Consider the following 19,507-nt stretch of genomic DNA (forward strand, 5'->3'; position numbering starts at 1 on the left):
AGAAATTCTGCCCCAGAGAAGCTGACCGCCACGCCCTTACGAGAGGTAGAATGTGACCAGTTTGCCTCCTCCATCCCGAGGTCTTCAGGCACTGGAGAAGAAGAGGGGACAGTAAGGAGAGCCAACCAGCAGAAATTCAGATATTATCAGAGGGGAAAAAAAAAGAAAAAATAAAAAGGGATTGAGTGCAGAAGACAGGATGATTTTTTTTATTTTTGTTGAAATAAGCAAAGCCATTCCTTACTGGAACAGTGTTGCATTTAATTTTCTGATTAAACATTTTGGAGAGTACTGTTTCAAGAGAAGTACTCATAGGAAAATTAAGACACCCAATTGCTACAGCCTTTATTGTTATGAATGGTCAAAATAAACTAGCTGGGAATGCCTCCTTTAAATTCTCTGACATTTATTGTGACAGCCACAATTACTACTCATCTGCTTATAAACAGTGCCATTTGTTGTTGTTCCCATGCTAGTACTATGCTATAAAGCACTAGTGGGGATGGATGTTTCCCCAGTATTAGAGGGGAAGGAAGAGAAATGGGACACTGTTGCTGAGCTTCAGCATGTGACAAGTGTTCACATACAATGTGTTCATTTATTTTTGAGGTGGAGGAGAGGAAGGAGTGATAACTCTGGTTACAGAGAAAGACAATTTGTCTCTGTAATTGTAACAGTCAGGCATGCAACCCTTTCTTACAGGTTGCTTGTCCCGGTACTGGGTGGACAGCCAACAGCACAAAGCACACTTATCTTCCTGTGTCACAACAGCACTTTCATTTGAATCTCTGCTCCTGTCTTTTGCTCAGTCATATTTCTCTTCCTGATGACTGTGCATTGTGCAAGTTGCAAGTTGATTTATTCTGGGCAACAGCAAAGGCACTTCCTAATAGCTAGTTAGGGCTCCATGTTTAATGTCTGTAAGACAGATGTTTTTTTTCAGTGGCAATCGTAGTTAGACAGGAGTTGCCACCCATCAGCAGTCCAGTCAACTGCAGGGCCCAGGCAGTGTCCACTGTTAGATACTTCAGCAAAAGTTCAAGGAACAGCTGAAGATTAATGTGTCATTCAGCCTTCTGCTTTTTCCTGTAAATGTAAGGGCATATTTTGCTTATGCAGATGCTTTTGATACACTGCCTAGTTATGCATTTTTCTAGTATTCGCGTAAGCATTCAGGTTTTTAACCCTCTAAGCTCTTGTCTTTCATGTTGTTGAATAGCAATGACATATACATTTATATATCTCTTATGTAAAACATTTTTTTCCTTTTTCTACTTTTAAATGTTCTCTTTATCTTCTGGTTCCTGTATTATGAGGTGGTAAAATGAATTCATCTTCTACTGTCTCTTCTTCATATTATTCAGTAATACCATATGCCTGCAGCACTGCATAGTTGGCCTCCTTTTTCTGTAAGCGTTCAGTTGTAGCTCCTAACAGACCTGTATTCTTACGACTTGAAGTTATATTCTCAAATAAACCTTTACGTATCGTTAGTTTCCATGTACTATGTCAGATATGGCGCTGTCCCAGTATCACCTCCATGCCTAGATTTGGTCTGTTTCACAAACTTTACAACCAGTACCTCACCAGTAGTGTAATTCTGGCATGTTTTACACCCTCAGGATGCAAAATCAGCAGGATTCAATAAAGCAAATAAAACAGCTGCTATCTAATGTTTATCTGGTAAATTAAAACAACTTTTTTTTAGTAATTAACAGAATCCCTAGGACAATAGAATTGTGTATTAATATTAATTTTAATTGTACTGTTATTTTGGCTGGATTTAACTTACTAGATTTTTCAAGCTGGTAGGAATATGAACAATTTTTTTTTTTTTATATTTGATCACAGATGTATACAACTTGTTTATTTTGTCAGGTCAACTTTCAAAAGTATGTGTAATAATCCATGTTTTGAATATTAATTATCTACATTCTGCTATAAATACTCTTGTATCTCCCTCCAGTCTTTTATATAACACTGTGAATTTCTCTTTCTTTATTACCAAGGACCTATATTTTTGATGCTTTTACTAACCAGCACCATGTGTGTGGCCTGAATTCCTTCACCCAAAATTGAAATCAAGTTACAGGGAAGGTGACTTGAGGAAATAGAAGGAAAGCTGAGTTAACCACAGAATGTAATCTCTGTACCTATTCTGCTAACTTGCCTATAAAAAGCACTCAGCACATCAGATCTTAACTGTTTAGCATATTTATATGCAAATGTTACTACAGCTTCAGTGTAGGCATGCCTGAGGTAAATCTGAAGTAGGTAGATGTGAAGCAAAATGCAGACTGCAAAAGCTAAACATTTGAGGAGTGAGCCTGTTAATCTTCTTCTATTGCTCCACTTAACTAATTTCAAGCTAATTTGAGTATATCTGCACCGAGTCTAGGTGCATACATACTCAAGACAGCCATCAGTGTATGTCAGTGCAGTATTACAGAGTGGACCTGGTTTTAAGTGTGAGAGACTGGAGCAAAGAGAGGTCATTTTGGGCCTGAGCTTCTGAATATCTTAGAGTCAGTCATTCTGTATAGTTTCAGGCACACCTCTTGAGTGCCTACATTAAGAAAAATTACCTCTTTAGTCTTTTTTCCATAACTGACTGAGAGAGAGAAACACTATCTGAGGTGATTCTGCCCATCTGGCACTAAAATGACCTTCCAGGTAGGCACATCTGCTGTACTGACAATATAGGACACATAGGATGACTGCTCTCAAATTAAATACTTCAGTCACATGCTTAGTTTGCCTAAATTCAATTGACATCATCCAGTCAGAGGGGTTCCCCTGGAGTTTATGGAGATGGATAAAACAGATGGCAGAAGAATATTATCACAATATTGGTTCTTCATGAAAAATTCTCTTGACAAGAGGACAATGGAGATCCAGAACTCCTTTGAAGTTTAGTAGCAATCTGACAGTGAACTTATCGGCTTGGACATTTTGTTTAGTTGCTTTTCATTTGCACAATCAAGTCACTTTAAAGTGACACTGATTTTGTATATATGGCTGTAAGCTGGATGTCAGGTACAAATGGGCGATTTCAACTGGCTCAGCTTTAAGAATATAAATAATAATGGTGAATTGCAACGATGTATTCCATCCCCACTGCACAGAGGCATGGTGGAGCTTCAGTGATGCTCTAGTTATGGAATCCTTGGAAAATAAGGGGGCAGAAAAATCTAGTAATAAATCATCTACCTCCTCCAGGTGCCCGTGTTCCTCCCTGTCTGCCATTATTTTCGTGTTTGCCCAGAAATTTCCCTCACACTTGTTCTGGCATGAGGCAGTCAACAGTTTTCCCATAGTTCTGTATTTTTCAGTTGTACATCACCAATAGAGATTCACTATGTCTGTACACATCTGTGCAGAGACACACCACATTCTTTCAAAAAGAAACATACTGCCAGTGAAATTGCAAAAAAAAAGCTTTGTAAGTAAAAAAGGAAATAATATCTGATGCTTCTTGAAATCACAGAACAAATTCTATTCACCTTATTCACATGAGTATTTAAATCCTTGTTTTACTCAAATAATAACTTGAACAGAATTTGACTTTATAGTAGCTTACAGCATCTTTTATTGCTGTGGTTACCTTTGTCTGTGGATACTATTTTTTTTAAGTATCAGTTTAAGAAGTATTCTTTCTTTCCTTTTTTTCAGGATGTGAATTTATCCTGAAAGAAGAGATATTCTAATGTTTAAGGGCAGTGGAGATGAAACTGAAGGGGAGGTGGTTGGTTATTTTTAGCATCAGAATCTTCTTGTGGAGCAGAGGTGCTCTCATTTCAGTGCTCACAGAAAGCAGTGGAGAATCTGACGTAAATAAGTTTTAGTTCAGGTGACTTCGTTCCTTTTGCCTCAGCTCCTTGTTATGGAAAAGAAATGACAATTATTTTGTCCTATTAGGCATCTTGTCATTTTAGGTTAGGAACTATCAGGATTGTGTTGCATTATGCATTTGTAGTGCACTGGGTTTGTGATTTTGGTTCGGTTTTCTAGTTATTACAATAACACAAACATCTAACAATAAAATAGAGATTCCTTTGCAAAATATAGTTGCAGCCGTGAAAGCCAGACCAAATTCTCTACATGAGAAGCCTCAGAAATGGTCCCTATCAAATAAATTAATGAATATTTTATGTTCACAGAGTTAATGTTAATTAATAAATGCAAAAAATAGCCCGCCACCATCTTAAGGCATTCCAACCACTGCAACGCCTCCCTTTTCAGAACCAGGACACTGTATATTATTAATAAGGAAACTTTTATTTAGAGCTGGGTATGACAGATTCTTTTTTCTCTTTTCTGTTTTCTTTTGGGCAGGATCTATATCATCAGTCATATGACTGCGTCTGTGTCATGTTTGCCTCTGTTCCGGATTTCAAGGAATTTTACACAGAATCTGATGTTAACAAGGAAGGCTTGGAATGTCTCAGGCTGCTAAATGAGATCATTGCTGACTTCGATGATGTATGTACTTCTAACAACAATCAACATATGGTTTCAATCTTAATAACCCAGGGTATGCAACAGTAAGCAAACATACTTGAAAGGGAGAGTGGAAGAGCAGTCAGAAAAGAACTTTTGTTCTGATCTCTTCTAGGCACTAATCACATGGAAATTACTTACAGGGAGTACTAAAGGAAAAAGAGATTTATGTGGGATAAATTAGATAGATACTGATCTGACCACACTTGATTGCTTTTGATTCACTATAATGAGAATCCTATGTGTGTATCTGATGGAGAAAGTTTTGTCCTTTAGCTGCAGTTCATGAGGCAGTCATATTACATGACATATATTAACTACAGTTTCTAAATACTAGTGCCGAAGTCAGGTATGTAAATCTATGTCCCCTAGAATGATACAGCTTTGTGTTATACCTGATCTGTGTTGCTCTCATTAGAGTGTTGATCAGTTGATACACGAGCGATTCAAAGGATTGTATAAGTTTTAATATTCCATTTTCTGAAGTTACAAGCAAGTACAGAGTATGACTACAGATGGATTGTGAAAAGGCAGCTGTAAAGGTCTCTCCTGAGAACAGTATTTGTCTTAAAGAAGGTTATTAGTGATGAAGATACCAGAAAAAGGCGTTAAGATCATGTCGTGACTCAGAGAGCACAGCCTGAATTTGCAGATCTGCAGCTATAGAGGGTATTTTAGCAGCAAACCCATTTGGAGAACATTGGAATGTTGAAAACAACCTGGGTCATGAACTAAAATCCTTGGATTTTAGTCCCATTGGCATGGACTGCCCATTGGCATGGAAGAGATGCTTACTTTCAGAAAGCTGCTTAAAACTTAACTGTTGGCTCGCATGGTGACTCAGTTCCATTATCAAATGAGTGCAAAGTCTCAGACTTTTAAGAGCTGTATGTACAATAAGGTGGAATTTATTCTCATTACTATAACTTTAGTCCCTTTATAATAAAAAGGTATTTTAGCAGACAGAAATTCCCTTTCCCCACAGGCTGTAACCATTGTTTTGTCCATCCTTAAGTCCTTCATCCTATATATATTTGTTAAGCCATTTGGGGTCTATTAAGAGACTGTTCTAAGAATTGATGCTCTGAATGCTGTTAGAGAAACAATGCTGTTAGAGTAACAAGGCTGCTGATCTGAATAATGAATAACCATCCTTGTTTTACAGTTATTGTCAAAGCCAAAGTTCAGTGGAGTTGAAAAGATAAAGACCATTGGAAGCACTTACATGGCAGCAACAGGATTGAGTGCTACACCCAACCAAGAACAGTGTCAGGTACAGGAAAAGGTTCCTGCTCAATAAAAAACATGTTCAAATGAAGGCTAAAATCCTGTTCATTAAACTGCAGGTTATGTATAATGATGTGGCCCAGTTTTTTTCGTATTAACGTAGATTGTATTGCACTAGACAAGCGTATCCTTTTGTTTAGTAGTCTGTGAATTATTGTTCTTCACACTGCGGTTTGAAAATGCCACCTCTGTATTTGCTAAGTCTAAAACAGGCCTTCTACTCTAAATACAATACAGCATTTTATTCCTACATGCTGCAGCAGAACTGAATTTATAGAGTGTACAAAAGGCTGCAATAATGAGTATTTTCCATTGTAAGCTGGGAGGGCTGAGTAGCCATATTAACCATCCACTTACAGAACCCTCAGGCTCAGCATTGAGAACGTGTTCCTTTGTTTCTGGTTTACTTAATAGGGTAGGATTGGGAACTGCAGTCAGTAGAAATGAAGTTCAGAGGAGCAATTCATAACTTTTAAGCAAAAACCTTGCTTTTGCCATGATCTTTAGAGTACTATAGGTTAGCAACAGAGAGACAGCAATTATGAATCAACACATTCTCTGTTAAGGATTAATGTGCTCTTGACAAACTCATGTTCCTTCTAGACAGAAGCAATTAGCGTCTGAACTATAGACCCTAAGGATCCTCAGGGCAAAAAAAGGAATTATTTTGAATTAGCTCCGACATTTAATACAGGGAGGTGAAGGGGATGAAGGAAATGCAGAACCGTAGACTTGAGATGAGAAGACATAGAGGAGCTCTCAGTCACAACTAAAACTAGTGTGTGCACAGGAAGAAATTTATCATTTGAGTTATTTCCACAAACTGTGAATCAAGAGATCCATGTGTTAGTGTTCCTTTGGTGATTTAGTACACATTTTCAAAAGAAATCCACCAAAACTCAGCAGCCTTCAGTCCAGATGCCCAAAGATCCACAGATACTGCAGCACCTAGCGTGACAGTGACTGACTGCTAGGCATACTGCTGGCAACAACCCCCAGCTTGAAACAAGCACCCAAAGAAGACTAAATGCCTAAGAAGGGGGTCTGAATACATCAGCTGAACAGGAAACCATCTGTCTTAGCTAGAAGTGAACTCCAAAGGAAACAGGCTTCATTCATCTAAACAGCTGCTCTGGCAAGCACCACTACTGTCCCACCTAGGCTGATGCATCTACTCTATGAATCATCTCCCAAAGCTGTCATCTGTCCATCTCTTCTGTCACTTTATCTCAAGAAATGAGGAAGATTCAGTCATTTCCCATAGAGATCAGTGAGTCTCTCTCTTATGAAATCATTCTCTTGTCAGGGTCCTACCCTGGGCTGTGGGAACCCAAAAATCAATTTCCTCCTCAGCCTGAGAGGACTCAAACCAGTACTTAGAAATCAGGCTACCCTGCTGATGTATGAGGAGACATTAAATCTATAGCCTTTTTAAGTGATATAAGCTCTGAGCTAGTAAATTCGAGGGCAGAGGATGGGTTGCCTTCTTCCTCTCTTCCTCTTGTATTTTATTTATTTTCAGGTCTATTAGATGTTCTCAGAGGTGCTTGCTTATCTACCAGATAAGATCAGCAAAGGAACCCTTAAAACTGTAAATTTCACTGGAGCTTAAGCATTAACTAGGGTGCTGAGCTGTGCAACAGTGAGAGGGAGGAGTCTCTGTGGGGCTGTCCACAAGCATTATTTATTATTAAAGGGCATAAAATAGAAGCAGACAGAGAAAATTAATGAGCAAATCCTAGGTACACACAGACATTGAGTATCTGTGGGATTAGATAGCAGCTACTCAGTTATTTGACAAGCAAAACACTGGATTAGGCATGTTTTGGATCTATCATCTCTAGACTGCCTGATCGTGTAAGTAAAATGCATCCTGGTCTATTGGCCATTATTTGATCTAACTGATGCTGGACAGGGCACCATCTTCTACATTACTTTTCTTCTGCTGCCTGCTAGCATCAGGACATCCCTAAGGCTTTAAGTGCTTTCAAGTGTTCAGCATATTTTGGTTGTATTCTCACAGCAACTAAGGCTAAGGAAAATGATTTTACTCTGTTTGTTTGGCTGTTTAAATTCAGGAACCTGAACGACAGTATATGCACATAGGAACCATGGTGGAGTTCGCATTTGCCTTGGTGGCAAAACTGGATGTCATAAACAAGCATTCATTCAATGACTTCAAGTTACGAGTAGGTATGTATCTCAGGATTTTTATGAGACTATCATGGAGGAGGGGGAGAATTTGGTGTGAAGTACCAGCTGATTAAAGTGTTAGCAGAACTGACCAAAAGGGCCATGAAAGTAAACAGCACCATCTTTACCCTGTTTAAAGGCAGCCTATGTGGTATTGCCTGTTAACCATAGCTGCTGTTGTGGCAAGGAGTGTTTCAAGGCAGGACTTCGAAAAAGGCAGTATCCCTAAGTAAATAATGGCTGAAAAATGCATTCCCATGGTTCTGAATTGTTTTATGGTAACTCTATAATAATTATTCTAGAAGTTGTTAACCACGTACATTTTTTAAACTTATCAATACCAAAGCACACAAGAAGACTCTAGACAGGCTTTACAAAACCATATAAATGGTTTTGAAGGACAAGAGCTATAAGGGGCCAGTAGGGCTGGAGTCTGAAATATTTTAGATGTCCTAAACTCAAGTAAGCATACAAAAATGCACCCTTCACAGTGTTAGACAAAGGAGGATATTTCTCTTCTTTATTATTCTGTGGTTATGACAAATAAGAACAACGATGACTAGTTGTTTATATTTCAAAGGGGTATCCCTTATATTTCAGCTTCTAATAGCTTCTACTTGTGCATCACGGTATTTTAAAAAAGAAATAGGCAGCTGCAGTAAGCCATGGAAAGCATGATGAAATAAATTAATTCAGAGCTGGTCAAGAACCATATGTTCCAAAATGTTTATTTCCTGATAGCAGTACACAGCAGTTTTACAATGCAATGTGTAACTTGGGAAGTGTGAAATGAAAGCAGTAAATAAATATTGGAAACCCATAAATCCTGTAAACATGTCAGAAGTATTTGATTTCCAACAGTTATTCTCCTGTCTTGTCTTTTTCTTGCTGTGCTGCTTGCTTTTCCTTTCGGCTGTTCCTCTCACGTTTGTTTCACAGTGCCACCCACTGGCAAGACTTGCTGTCTTCTGACTTGAAATATTCATGTGCTCCTGAGAGCACTCCTTTGCCAATATGTTTTGTATCCCTTGTCAGAGTTAAAAAATGACAAAGCAAATCTGAAGTATGCTTCCTTCTCAAAGTGTTACAGAACTTTATGGGTTTAAAAAAAAAAGTGTAGAGATACCATATTTCTGTACAGAATAAAAGTTCTCTTCTTGCCATAGGTGACACATGCCACATACTTGCAAACATTTGAATCAGCAGTGTCAGTACAGATAAAGAGCTGCTGAGTGTCGGAGCTAAATACGCAAACTGATTAAAGCAATACTGACTCCTTTAAAGTGGGGATCATGAAGCAAACTTTCTAAGGGAAAAAAAGATACCTACTTCTGATTTTTAAAGTGTTTGCTATAGGTTCTGGAGAAGTCAGAGTCCTTTGCTTCATGAAATAAGGCATGGTTAAATCTACAAAGGGACACAGGCCCTAAACGGGCAATTTTGCCACCTTAATCCAATATATGCACCACTGAGATCTTCACTTCCCATCTTAACTTCACTTCTTCTCCACTTCCCACCACTACCTGACTGTGAAAGTATCTGATATCCACAGCAATCAGAGCCACAGAAACATTTGAGCATCTACCTCTGACATAATCCCTGCTTTAAACCCAAACTGCCATTTGTAAAAGCCTTCCTTGGCCAGCATCTAACCCCAGAACTGTTGCAACTCACTAGAGGTCTCAGCTTTCAACCTTCATTTTCTGTGAGTGCCTGAAATGGTAGTTGTGCCTTAGGAGGTACACAGCCTACCCTGACGTTGTCAGGCAAGGGAGGGGAGCACCTAGATTATATTTCAGGCATTCCTCCCCTTCTGTTAGCTAAGGTGCTTAATTTATTAGAGAAGCTCAGATAAGCTTTTGCAGCAAGTTTTGCACAGGTACTGGGGTTGTTTTTCAGAACAGAATAGAGGCTGATATGTTGTTTTCCATATAGCTTCATGGTTAGAACATTTGTCTGTGTTGTAGGTGAACTTCATTTGGTTCCTGCTTTTGGCTGAGACTGCTCAAGCTTGGGGATCCCTGTTCCCTGGAGAATGCTATGAGCCCAGGCTGTAGGACACTTTGGAATGAGATATTCTGTCTGTCCTGCTGAACAGTATTTGCCTTTTCATGGAATAATTAAATGTCATTTTGGATACGAGAGAAAGAGACAGATGGTATCACCCTCTGTTAGAGCATTCACCTGGACCGAGAGTACTACTCTTCCTGCCTTGCCCCAACAAACATTCACGTGTGTCATGCGATGGAGACCCACGCTAGCAGGAATGACACAGAGCAGCACATCCCAGAATGCCTGGCTGGCCAAAACACATTCCTAAGGGTTATGGGTAGAAGTCTCCTCAAAGGAGGAGGGATCTGAAGCTGGCTCTCCAGCCCCTGAGGTATTACTCAAACCATCAGCAGTGGTGGTTCGGGAAGGAGGTAAAAAAAACCAACACACCTCCTGCCCTTTATATTTTGTAGGAAAGTCCCACCGCACTGCCCTAATTTCTGAACCATGGCAGAGCGTATGCCACACACCTCTCTTCAGTATTCCCTACTAGCCAGCTTGGGCTACTCAGCAGATGGCTGTTGTGAATTCCACTCTTGGGTCCCTAGTGCTTTCTACACATTGGATGTCATGAAGCAGAAAGACACACCCATGACTGGGGTGTTAATGCAGAGTGTTGCAAGGCCTAAGTCCCTTTGTGCATTTAATTCCGAGTGCTTCGACAAATATTTATCAGGTTCTATCTGGTATCCTTTAGGGTTTGCATATTTCCTCAATATTCTAAATTTAAGTGCTACAGTCACTTTTTCCAGGGTTTCCAAGTGGGCTCATAGTGTGGTTGCTAGCCCATGCTGCCATGTTACATATCATCCATACTAGATGAGCCAGCTCTGAGATACCGCCCCGTGCTACAATCACACTTTCATTTTGCTGCATAGATATATCCCTCGTGATGGTTTCTGTCAAGGAATTAATAGAAGTCAGTTATGATCCACTGATATGGAGATAATTTTAGAAATCCAAACTACTCACTTGTCCAGGGTTTATTTCTCACTAGGTCTAACTTGGCTTTCCTGCTCATTGGTATGTATAGTTACAATTATAGTATATTTGATGGTGGTTAACGATAGTGCTTTTGATTTTGCTTCCTGGTTTCCTTCCCTACTAGCAGAGTACAACTCATTCCCTTTACGAACGTAACATAGGATACAAACTGACTGCAAGATAAAAAATGTCCAGAGTCTAATGAGGGACTATACTGTGTTGTTCTTCACTCTTACAGCATGCATTTCAGAGCTACCAATTTGTTACTCTTACTCCATGCTTAATCAAATTATCTGAATACATATACTTATATTGCAGTTATTTAGGAGCATCCTATGGGCAGTCCAGTCTTCAGAACAAGGCTTCAAATCCTTCCAGCTCATTCACATTAGTTTATTCGACATTGAAGCAGCAAAGAATATACTGTAAAAGTCGTTTGATTCGGCCATCAACTATTGCAGAGGAGAAGTCCTTTTCACTACTAGTAGAAATGAAAATAAATTCCTGTATATCTGTTTTCCCAGAAGCTGCTGCTCTCCCACAGTGTGTTCCTCATGCTATCTAATAAAGGCAGTAACAGCTTACTCGGATACTAACGGTTGAAAATATCAAATTTACTCAGGATGGGAGGGAGCTGTAAAACTAAAATTAGATTAACTAACTTTTGGCATCTTTATAACTAACATCCTCCTGCTGTAAATGGTTGTGAACAGGCCATTGGTTGCTGTACTCACTGTTCAGCACAGGCCAAATACCATGTTCATTGACTTGATGTGTTAGAAGCACTGTGTGTTCTTGTTTGGTGGATCTTCTTTTTTAATGTTAAGTTCTGATGTTTTCCAGGTATCAACCATGGACCTGTAATAGCTGGAGTAATTGGAGCTCAAAAACCACAATATGATATCTGGGGCAATACAGTAAATGTGGCCAGCAGGATGGACAGCACTGGTGTCTTAGATAAAATACAGGTAAGTAAGTCTTAGTTTTGTGCTAGTATTTATCTTAATCCTTCAAGTCTGGCACTGAAAAAACATCATATATTTGTACACTAAACAGGTCTGTGTTTTGGAGCTAAGGATGCCTACAGAAAAAAAATTACCTACCAGCTGTATCCGTACATTTCAGAAGAATTAGACCTTGGGCAGGAAAGTAAAGAATTAAAAGAAAATTACAGGGAAAATGGGAGGAGAATCAAAACTTTGTCTTGACCTTACAGAGAAATACAGTGGAGGAAGTCATAGGTTGTCTGGAATTGCATCCCTAGATTAAGAGAGGATTTGAGGGAAATCGCATTTCTATTCTGTGAATTTCTAAACTCATAAAATACTAGCTACCTTATCTCTGAAGGGCATTCTTGATGTTAATTATTTTTAAATAAAGGAAATGACCATAACTGCTGTACATCAAGCTAAATCCATAAAGCAATCATGAAACTTCCCTTTTAATGAACCATGCTGATTAATAATCTTTATAGATTATTATCTGTATAGATTATAGATAGACTTGTATAGAAAAGACCTTCAGTTTACTAACTTCCAGTGATGCCATATTCAGGGTTCATATTTTAAGTATCTGCCTAGTATGCTGCCTAGCACTTTGGGATCCCAGCAAGTGATTGAGAGAGAGCACTCCAAATCTGTGACTGAGACTATTCAGAACTAAATAATGGAAAAGTAGAGTTACCAACTGTTGGTCAAAACTGAAAACAGAAGGGATGTCAAAGCAATGACATCTACAAACAGTTGCTTGCTTCACAAAGAAACAGACGGTCTGAGACAACTGATGCTGTTGAACAACCTCTGCCCTAGCGAGCTTTCACTTAAAATGGCAGAACTGCCTAAAGTTTGGTTCACTGCCACTTAAGTGAGAAACTGGCAACAGCAGCTCTGACAGATGATGCTGATGTCTTACTATCACTTCATTCACACAGCCTTAGTATTTGCAAAAAGATGGGGAAGCTTGGGTCTACTGAAATGAAAAACAGCTCCTGAAGTTGAGAAAAATGCTATATGAGGAAGAGTGTTGTCCCTAGTGCCATTTGTGTACCTGCGAGCCCTCTGTTTGCAATCCTAGGTGCGGAAATAGTTATACCCAGTTTGATACTTGATGTAAGCGATTAGAACGGGCATCAAGCAACAGACTATTTGAAAGCTCAGTTGCTCAAACCTCACTTGAGACCCTTAAAGGCCTTCTAAGCATTATAGCAAAACCCTTATAATTGCTCAGAACATATGTTCTCTTCACACTCTGGAAGAAGATTCTGCTTTGCTCTGTTAGCAGCGCTGATTGTATTACTTACTGTATTGCAGGTTACAGAGGAGACGAACAATGTCCTGCAAACACTGGGGTACATGAGCACTTGCAGAGGAATAATAAATGTAAAAGGAAAAGGAGAACTGAAGACATACTTTGTACATACCGAAATGACAAGATCCCTTTCACAAGGGAACGTGGCATCTTGAAGAATGCTTGTATGTGTCATCAGTACCATATTTTCAGGAAAGTATCACGCACTTTTTAACTACATTTTGGCCCTTAACATGCGTGCTATTTTCTGGTATGTGGCACTTATTTTAATATGGCTGCAGAATAGTCCCATGAGCCATCATTTTGCACCTTGATATTCCTATGTTCAAGGACAGTTGCGATGTACGCTATAGGACTGGAAGATTGTACTGCAACTTGCACTGTTATTCAAAGACAAGAAAAGAAGGAATAGAAATTAGAAGAAGGTAACTCATCCTGAAAGGACTACAAAGAGGTGTTAGTGACAAATGTGGGGAAAAAAGGCAATAAAGCTAGGGGTGCATACTATTTTCTGATGCATGGTGTTTTCTGGAAAATACAGTCGCTCCCCAATAGCATCTACTAATCTGGTATTAAAGTATACAGTATTTGTAAATAAATTTACTCTGTCCACACATGATTTGGATGTGATCACCAGTTGCATCTCATAGCCAGGGACACGTTGGGTGGCTTGCTGGCATTCTTTCTGAAGAAAGAGCTAACAATGCTGGAATAGTTTTGTACAAACGTGTCAAATGTTTTGAAGCTATTGTCTTTTGTAAGGTTAATTCATTAAAAGTTTATATGTACTTTGTCTTACTGTTGCTGTCTCTTAGTTTTGCTTCCTTCCATGGCTTCTGTCGCTCTAAACCTGCGCGTCCTCTGCTGCTGCCGCTGCTGCTTTTTATTGAGCAGTTAGATGTTGAGGCAGGCTATGGCCAGCTATCTCAATAGCCTCGGTCACTAATATCTGCTAGACTTGCTATTGCCTTTCAGAAATTGAACCACCTCTATTGTCTTCAGTCTTGCGTGACATCCTAGGCACTTTGCAGTCATTTACTCCTTAGGTGATAAAGACGACTTACCTCAAATCCATAAACACAAGCAAAGTGGGGGATACTGGAGACAGTAGCAGTGTTGCTACTTTGCAACTGGCCTGCAATGCTTAAACAATAACCAGGAGAAGCTGTACGAGAGAAGAAATGTTTTGTTTGTTTTGCACTTTGGCAACTTCTTTTGCCCTTGCATGCCTTTCGCTTAACCTTTACAATGCCAGATTTCATGGGATATTTAAAATAATGAAATTTATCAGGACATGGGTATGAGCAGAAGATACAAAAAATGCTATTTTGTGGATATTCAAGATCAATGTAAATCCCATCGAACTAAAAAGTATCACACTTGTAGAGTTTCATAGATAAGCCACGTGAAAGACTGAAAAAGCAGGTAATTGTACCATCTATGCTCCTTTGAAGCATAGATAGCAAAGATTAATTTTTGCTTTTGCTATTATCAATACTTGAAATTAACATATTCTTTTAGTCATAACAGCCTAACAAGACAAAATTAATAAAATCCTCCTATTTAAAAAATAGTATATAATTACAAGATTTTTTTCTGACTGATTACGTATGAATATAGAAGTCAACTTACGCACTATTAGCTCTGGCATGTTATTGAAATATAAAAAGTATTCAGGTTTCTCATTCATGAAACATATATTTACATTTGTGTTGCACTGGTGTCCTTTCAGAAGGAGTTCTCAAAATTGTGGGTCACAAATAAATGGCATCAGGCCACAGTCTCACTGAGTGTGGCATGGTTTACTCACGGCAGCCATCTGCCCACTAGCAAATTGGAATGGCCGTAGATTTCAAATGCCTACATTTGCAGTAAAACAGACAATCTGAATTTTGATCCTTTTAAGTTAGTCTAAAAGCAAAATGCAAATTATTTTGGTTATGTCCAACGTGACACACTTGACGTCTCACCCCGAGCTGGAGACTTTTGATCAGTAACTCTCAAGATAGGTGGTCAGTCTAATAAAATCTCATTAAAAATGTTTTGTGCCCTTTATTATTTCTTCCTTTTAATTAATAAGTTAAGATAAGTATTTTCCAGTGGAATGAAAGACTTTCCAAATAGCTCACATGGCAGCAGAAACAACGTCCCAGTCATTGCCTAAAACAAGCTATGACTTAGCTACACTTAAGACTTCTCCTAAATCCCTCCTCTCCACTTACTATAAATTTGTCCTAGCAACAATTGAAAAAAATTGCAAAATCTCTTAGACTTTGAATGTACTCTGGGCCCTTAAAATCATTCTGGTATTATCACAGGTCAAAGCAATCATTTCTTACTGTGGATGAAAACCCTTTATGTCAAGTTGATTATATTGTACTGTTGTATCTATGTGCAGCTTTCAGGTATAACCTGTACATTCAGGATTTTGCTTTTCATTTGTATTCTTGCACACTTTGGGCATCAGCAGCAAACCTTGTACCTAACTCAATAGCCTTGTCTCTATGATTTTTATAAAAATTAAACAATATTATATTACTGTAAGCCATGAAACGTTAAAACATTTGAGTGGCCGTGAGCTGACTGGTCCAAGAAAGATATATATGTACCCTCCAAGAGCATGTTGAAAATGCCCTTGTTCAGACCACTCATGTTTCACTGGTGTTCTCTCACTTTGTAGTTGCATTCAGATTCTTGCAGCCAAATTCTGCTAAAGAACAAGAAAGCAGGCAAAAGATGATTATACATGCAGTATGATGCCCAGACAAAGAAAGGTGCCTACCATCCTCTCTCCAGCCTTCAGTTACTGACTATTATTATTACCTTTCTAGTGCTGAGAAGCTATTTGTATCCAATAAATACTTTTTGTCTTCCAATGCGTTTTACATCTACTATTTATACTGTTTTATTTTTCCTGTGTCTGGATTGACCCAGAGTTCTTGTATCCTCTTTCTTCCTCTCCTGCAGCAATTTCATCTGCCTCAGTAACTGGATAAATAACACTGCTCATGTATCAGTGTGTGACTTGAAAAGCTTTATGATAACCACACAAACCAGTATTCGAGATGTCATATATTCTACACCACAGTAAGGCTCAAGTTCTACAACTTCTGTGTTGGTGCCGTAGTTCATAGGTCACTAGCAAACCACAAAGAACGTGACTTCCAAAAGTACAGTGCAAATGTGTTTCACACCGTGAGGCAGCAGCCAAAAGATCACTGTAAGAGTGATTCACTGTGGTCTGGGAAAATGAAATCCAAACAGGAACACCTGGGGAGCCTGCTGGATTTCTTTTTCAAAATCAATGCTTGGCTGCAATTTACGGAGGGCTACCAAGGGACAGGAAGAAAGATTAGACGTGCAGATATTTGTGTTAACTACAAAAGTAGTTGGGATTACCTGTAAATTAATGCTGTTGAGCTGCTATTTCTAAAGAGAGACATTAGCATCATATTTATGCTGTGTGAAAAGCATTTTTCATTCTCTTTATATTCCTTTGCGATTCCTCTATTTTGTAAAATATCTACAGGCCTTCCCTTTTTCCACTGAGGCACAGGTAAGAGTTCAGCCTGCTCCTTTCCAAAGTGACAGCTGTGCACAGCTGAAGGTAGAGCTGTTGAAAGTCTGTCCTGGTTTGTTTTCAGAACTTCATATCAGGACAAATAATTAGCTATGTCATCAGGATGCTTTATATAGCAGCAGATTTACTGTTAAAAGCAATGATTACCTTTTCCTTTGATATGTCATTTTCCTTTTGGTTATACTTCTGTATGAAGATACTTCAATTTTTCATTTTCAGATAGCAGGTTCTCCTTCACCTGACCCTTCAACACTTTTTATAAGTGGACTCCAAACAATTTTAAGACTAGGGCTTGCTAGTTTTCTTTCCTTTCTTGTCTAAAATAGTGGAGTGACTCTGGGGAGGATACAAATGTAGAATCAGATATATGTGCCTTAAATAAAACATGTAATTAAGAGAGTATTTTTGTTCCTTGAAGTACTTCACATTTGTGTGGATTTGTCGAAACTGGTGTATAAATCAATTGTAGCTGTTTCACCCTGAAGTTTGCTACATATTAATTTTAAACATTTTCAAATTTAGGGGCAGGAATTATTCAGGTCAGTTTAATTTTTAATATGTCAAAATGCAAGATAAGGATATTTTAATCCTATTTGCAATTATTATGAAGATATTAACCCCTTTATGTTGTAGGATGCCACTGTTCAGAACAAAGATTCTGCCAAGAATTGTTTGAAATTTTTTGATAGAGTATTTTTCAAATATATTTGTAGCCATTGAGATGCTCTTCATGAAAATCTCAGTTTTGACAGGAAAAAATGCACATGAAGTATTTTGAAAGATTGACATTCCTGGACTAGAAATTTTCATGTTTGCATTCCAAAACAATGTTACAAATAACAATTGTTACGAAAGTAATGTCCACCTCATGTATAAATTTGTGTACTACTCTACTTACCAAGAGGGTTATTGAACAGAATATTCATTTGACTCACTGAATTGGAATATCCATTCAGCAGATATCAGTCAGCATACAAATAATAACTGAAATTATATCAGTTAATCAGTTACCATTTTATAATTGTTTTTAAATTATTAAAATAAAAATAATTATTTGAAAAGCCTAATTCTCCAGTCAAGCAGTTGAAATTGTAGTCACAGGCCAACCAGGAAATATTTGCAATCTGCAGACCAAGGCTCAGTCATAGCAACTGTGTAGAGAATTACTTGAAACAACAGATATCTTCAGGGAAAATTTAAAAATTTCCTGACTAGCTCATGAACAAAAAAAAAAAACCACAAGATTGAAAAAGGTGTGCTGCCTTCTGCAGATGATGTACAGTTGTCTCCATCTCCTTCAGAAAACCCCTGAACAGCCTTCCTGTTTGAGACGGGCAGTCTGTCACTAATTCAGGGCCTGGAAGAAACAAGCACTTGTGTGAAACTACTGGCTTGGACCAAAGCTGTGGTAGTGGAAAGGGGACCGAGTTTTTGAGCCATTTTTGTTTCAGCCTCTTTTTCAAGGGCCATCGGATGCAGCATTTGTTGGCAAAGTCTCTCCTTTGTGGATTAGCTGAGGGTCAGGAACATACAGCAATCTGATACATGTTGAGGTCAAACAGCAAGGACAGGAGATAAATTGCTAAGTCTTAATTTGAAGCTAGCCATCTTAGCTCTAAGTGACACGAGTTTGAAACAGGTATGTCAGCTTGTAGTAAAACAGCTACTGTGGTTTTATGGTGTATCAACAAACTGTCCAGTTAGTTACATGTCATCTGTTCTCTTGTGTCTGTCCCGTCTCCATCCCCCTGTCGTTGCCATCTCCATCCCATTCCCCTTCAGCTCTCATTACCATTTGCTTCACAAATTCCTTTTAGGAATTTTCTTGCAAAGTTATTCCATAAGCCAGTTTGACATTTCAGAACAGTGACCCTGCCTTTGAGACACCTTTATGACTATAAAAGTACATATTAACAAATTCAGGAACCTTAGCAGTGGAACCTGAGGGGGGATATTGCTAATCCCTAAGAAGGCAGGCAATTGAACTTCTACTCCCTAAGACACTGAATTCAAAGCAACTTTTAATACTTTGATCTCTGAGCTCAGCTGTATTTGAATGCTTACTTTTGACCATATAGATTAAAATGGCTCCATCGCCTTCTCACAATTGTTTACATGTTCATATTTAAATTACTAAGGAAACAGACTGACCTCCAGTGCTACTCTATAACAGGAACATACACGTAACAGTATGATCTAAGTCTGGTTGCAACTGGAACAAAACCCCTTGGGCATTCATATGCTGCTTCTGGGGAGTCTGCAAAAGGTGACCAGGAAGAAAAAGCCTTTGTAAGATTCAAATAATTCTGAAGGGATTTACACCTTCATTGGGAAGGAAAAACGAACTGAAAATCATCATTTTAATTTATTTCAAATGAGTGGTTTAGGACAAATCTGTAACAAGCATCCAGCAGTATTTTTGACAATCTGAATTGCATCCAGATAGTGCAATTCAATTAATGCCATCTTAAATGTTCATCAAAATGAGCTACATGTGAACAGTAGACGGAAAACTGGAGAGAAACATTTCAGATCTGACTTCAGAGCTCTTGCCTAGCTTAGTTGAGATTTCTGGCTAACGGTTTCTTGCAGCTCTATTTATAG

At 38.6% G+C, this 19,507-nt stretch overlaps 1 protein-coding gene across 1 annotated transcript in view; it reads left to right on the forward strand.

The window, feature by feature from the left end:
* ADCY2 (adenylate cyclase 2) overlaps window positions 1–15,364 on the forward strand; it is a 228,809-nt gene extending 213,445 nt beyond the window's left edge. The window contains exons 21-25 of the mRNA XM_087760375.1: window positions 4,336–4,482; window positions 5,666–5,773; window positions 7,866–7,980; window positions 11,860–11,984; window positions 13,326–15,364. Of these exons, the coding sequence (XP_087616501.1) occupies window positions 4,336–4,482; window positions 5,666–5,773; window positions 7,866–7,980; window positions 11,860–11,984; window positions 13,326–13,478 (648 nt within the window). The 3' untranslated portion in view covers window positions 13,479–15,364. The remainder of the gene's footprint in view (window positions 1–4,335; window positions 4,483–5,665; window positions 5,774–7,865; window positions 7,981–11,859; window positions 11,985–13,325) is intronic.
* The last annotated feature ends 4,143 nt before the right edge of the window (window positions 15,365–19,507 follow it).

This window comes from Nipponia nippon, unplaced genomic scaffold (genome assembly GCF_047370975.1).
Source record: "Nipponia nippon isolate SJK-2023a ecotype South Korea unplaced genomic scaffold, ASM4737097v1 scaffold_1, whole genome shotgun sequence".
NCBI lineage: Eukaryota > Metazoa > Chordata > Aves > Pelecaniformes > Threskiornithidae > Nipponia > Nipponia nippon.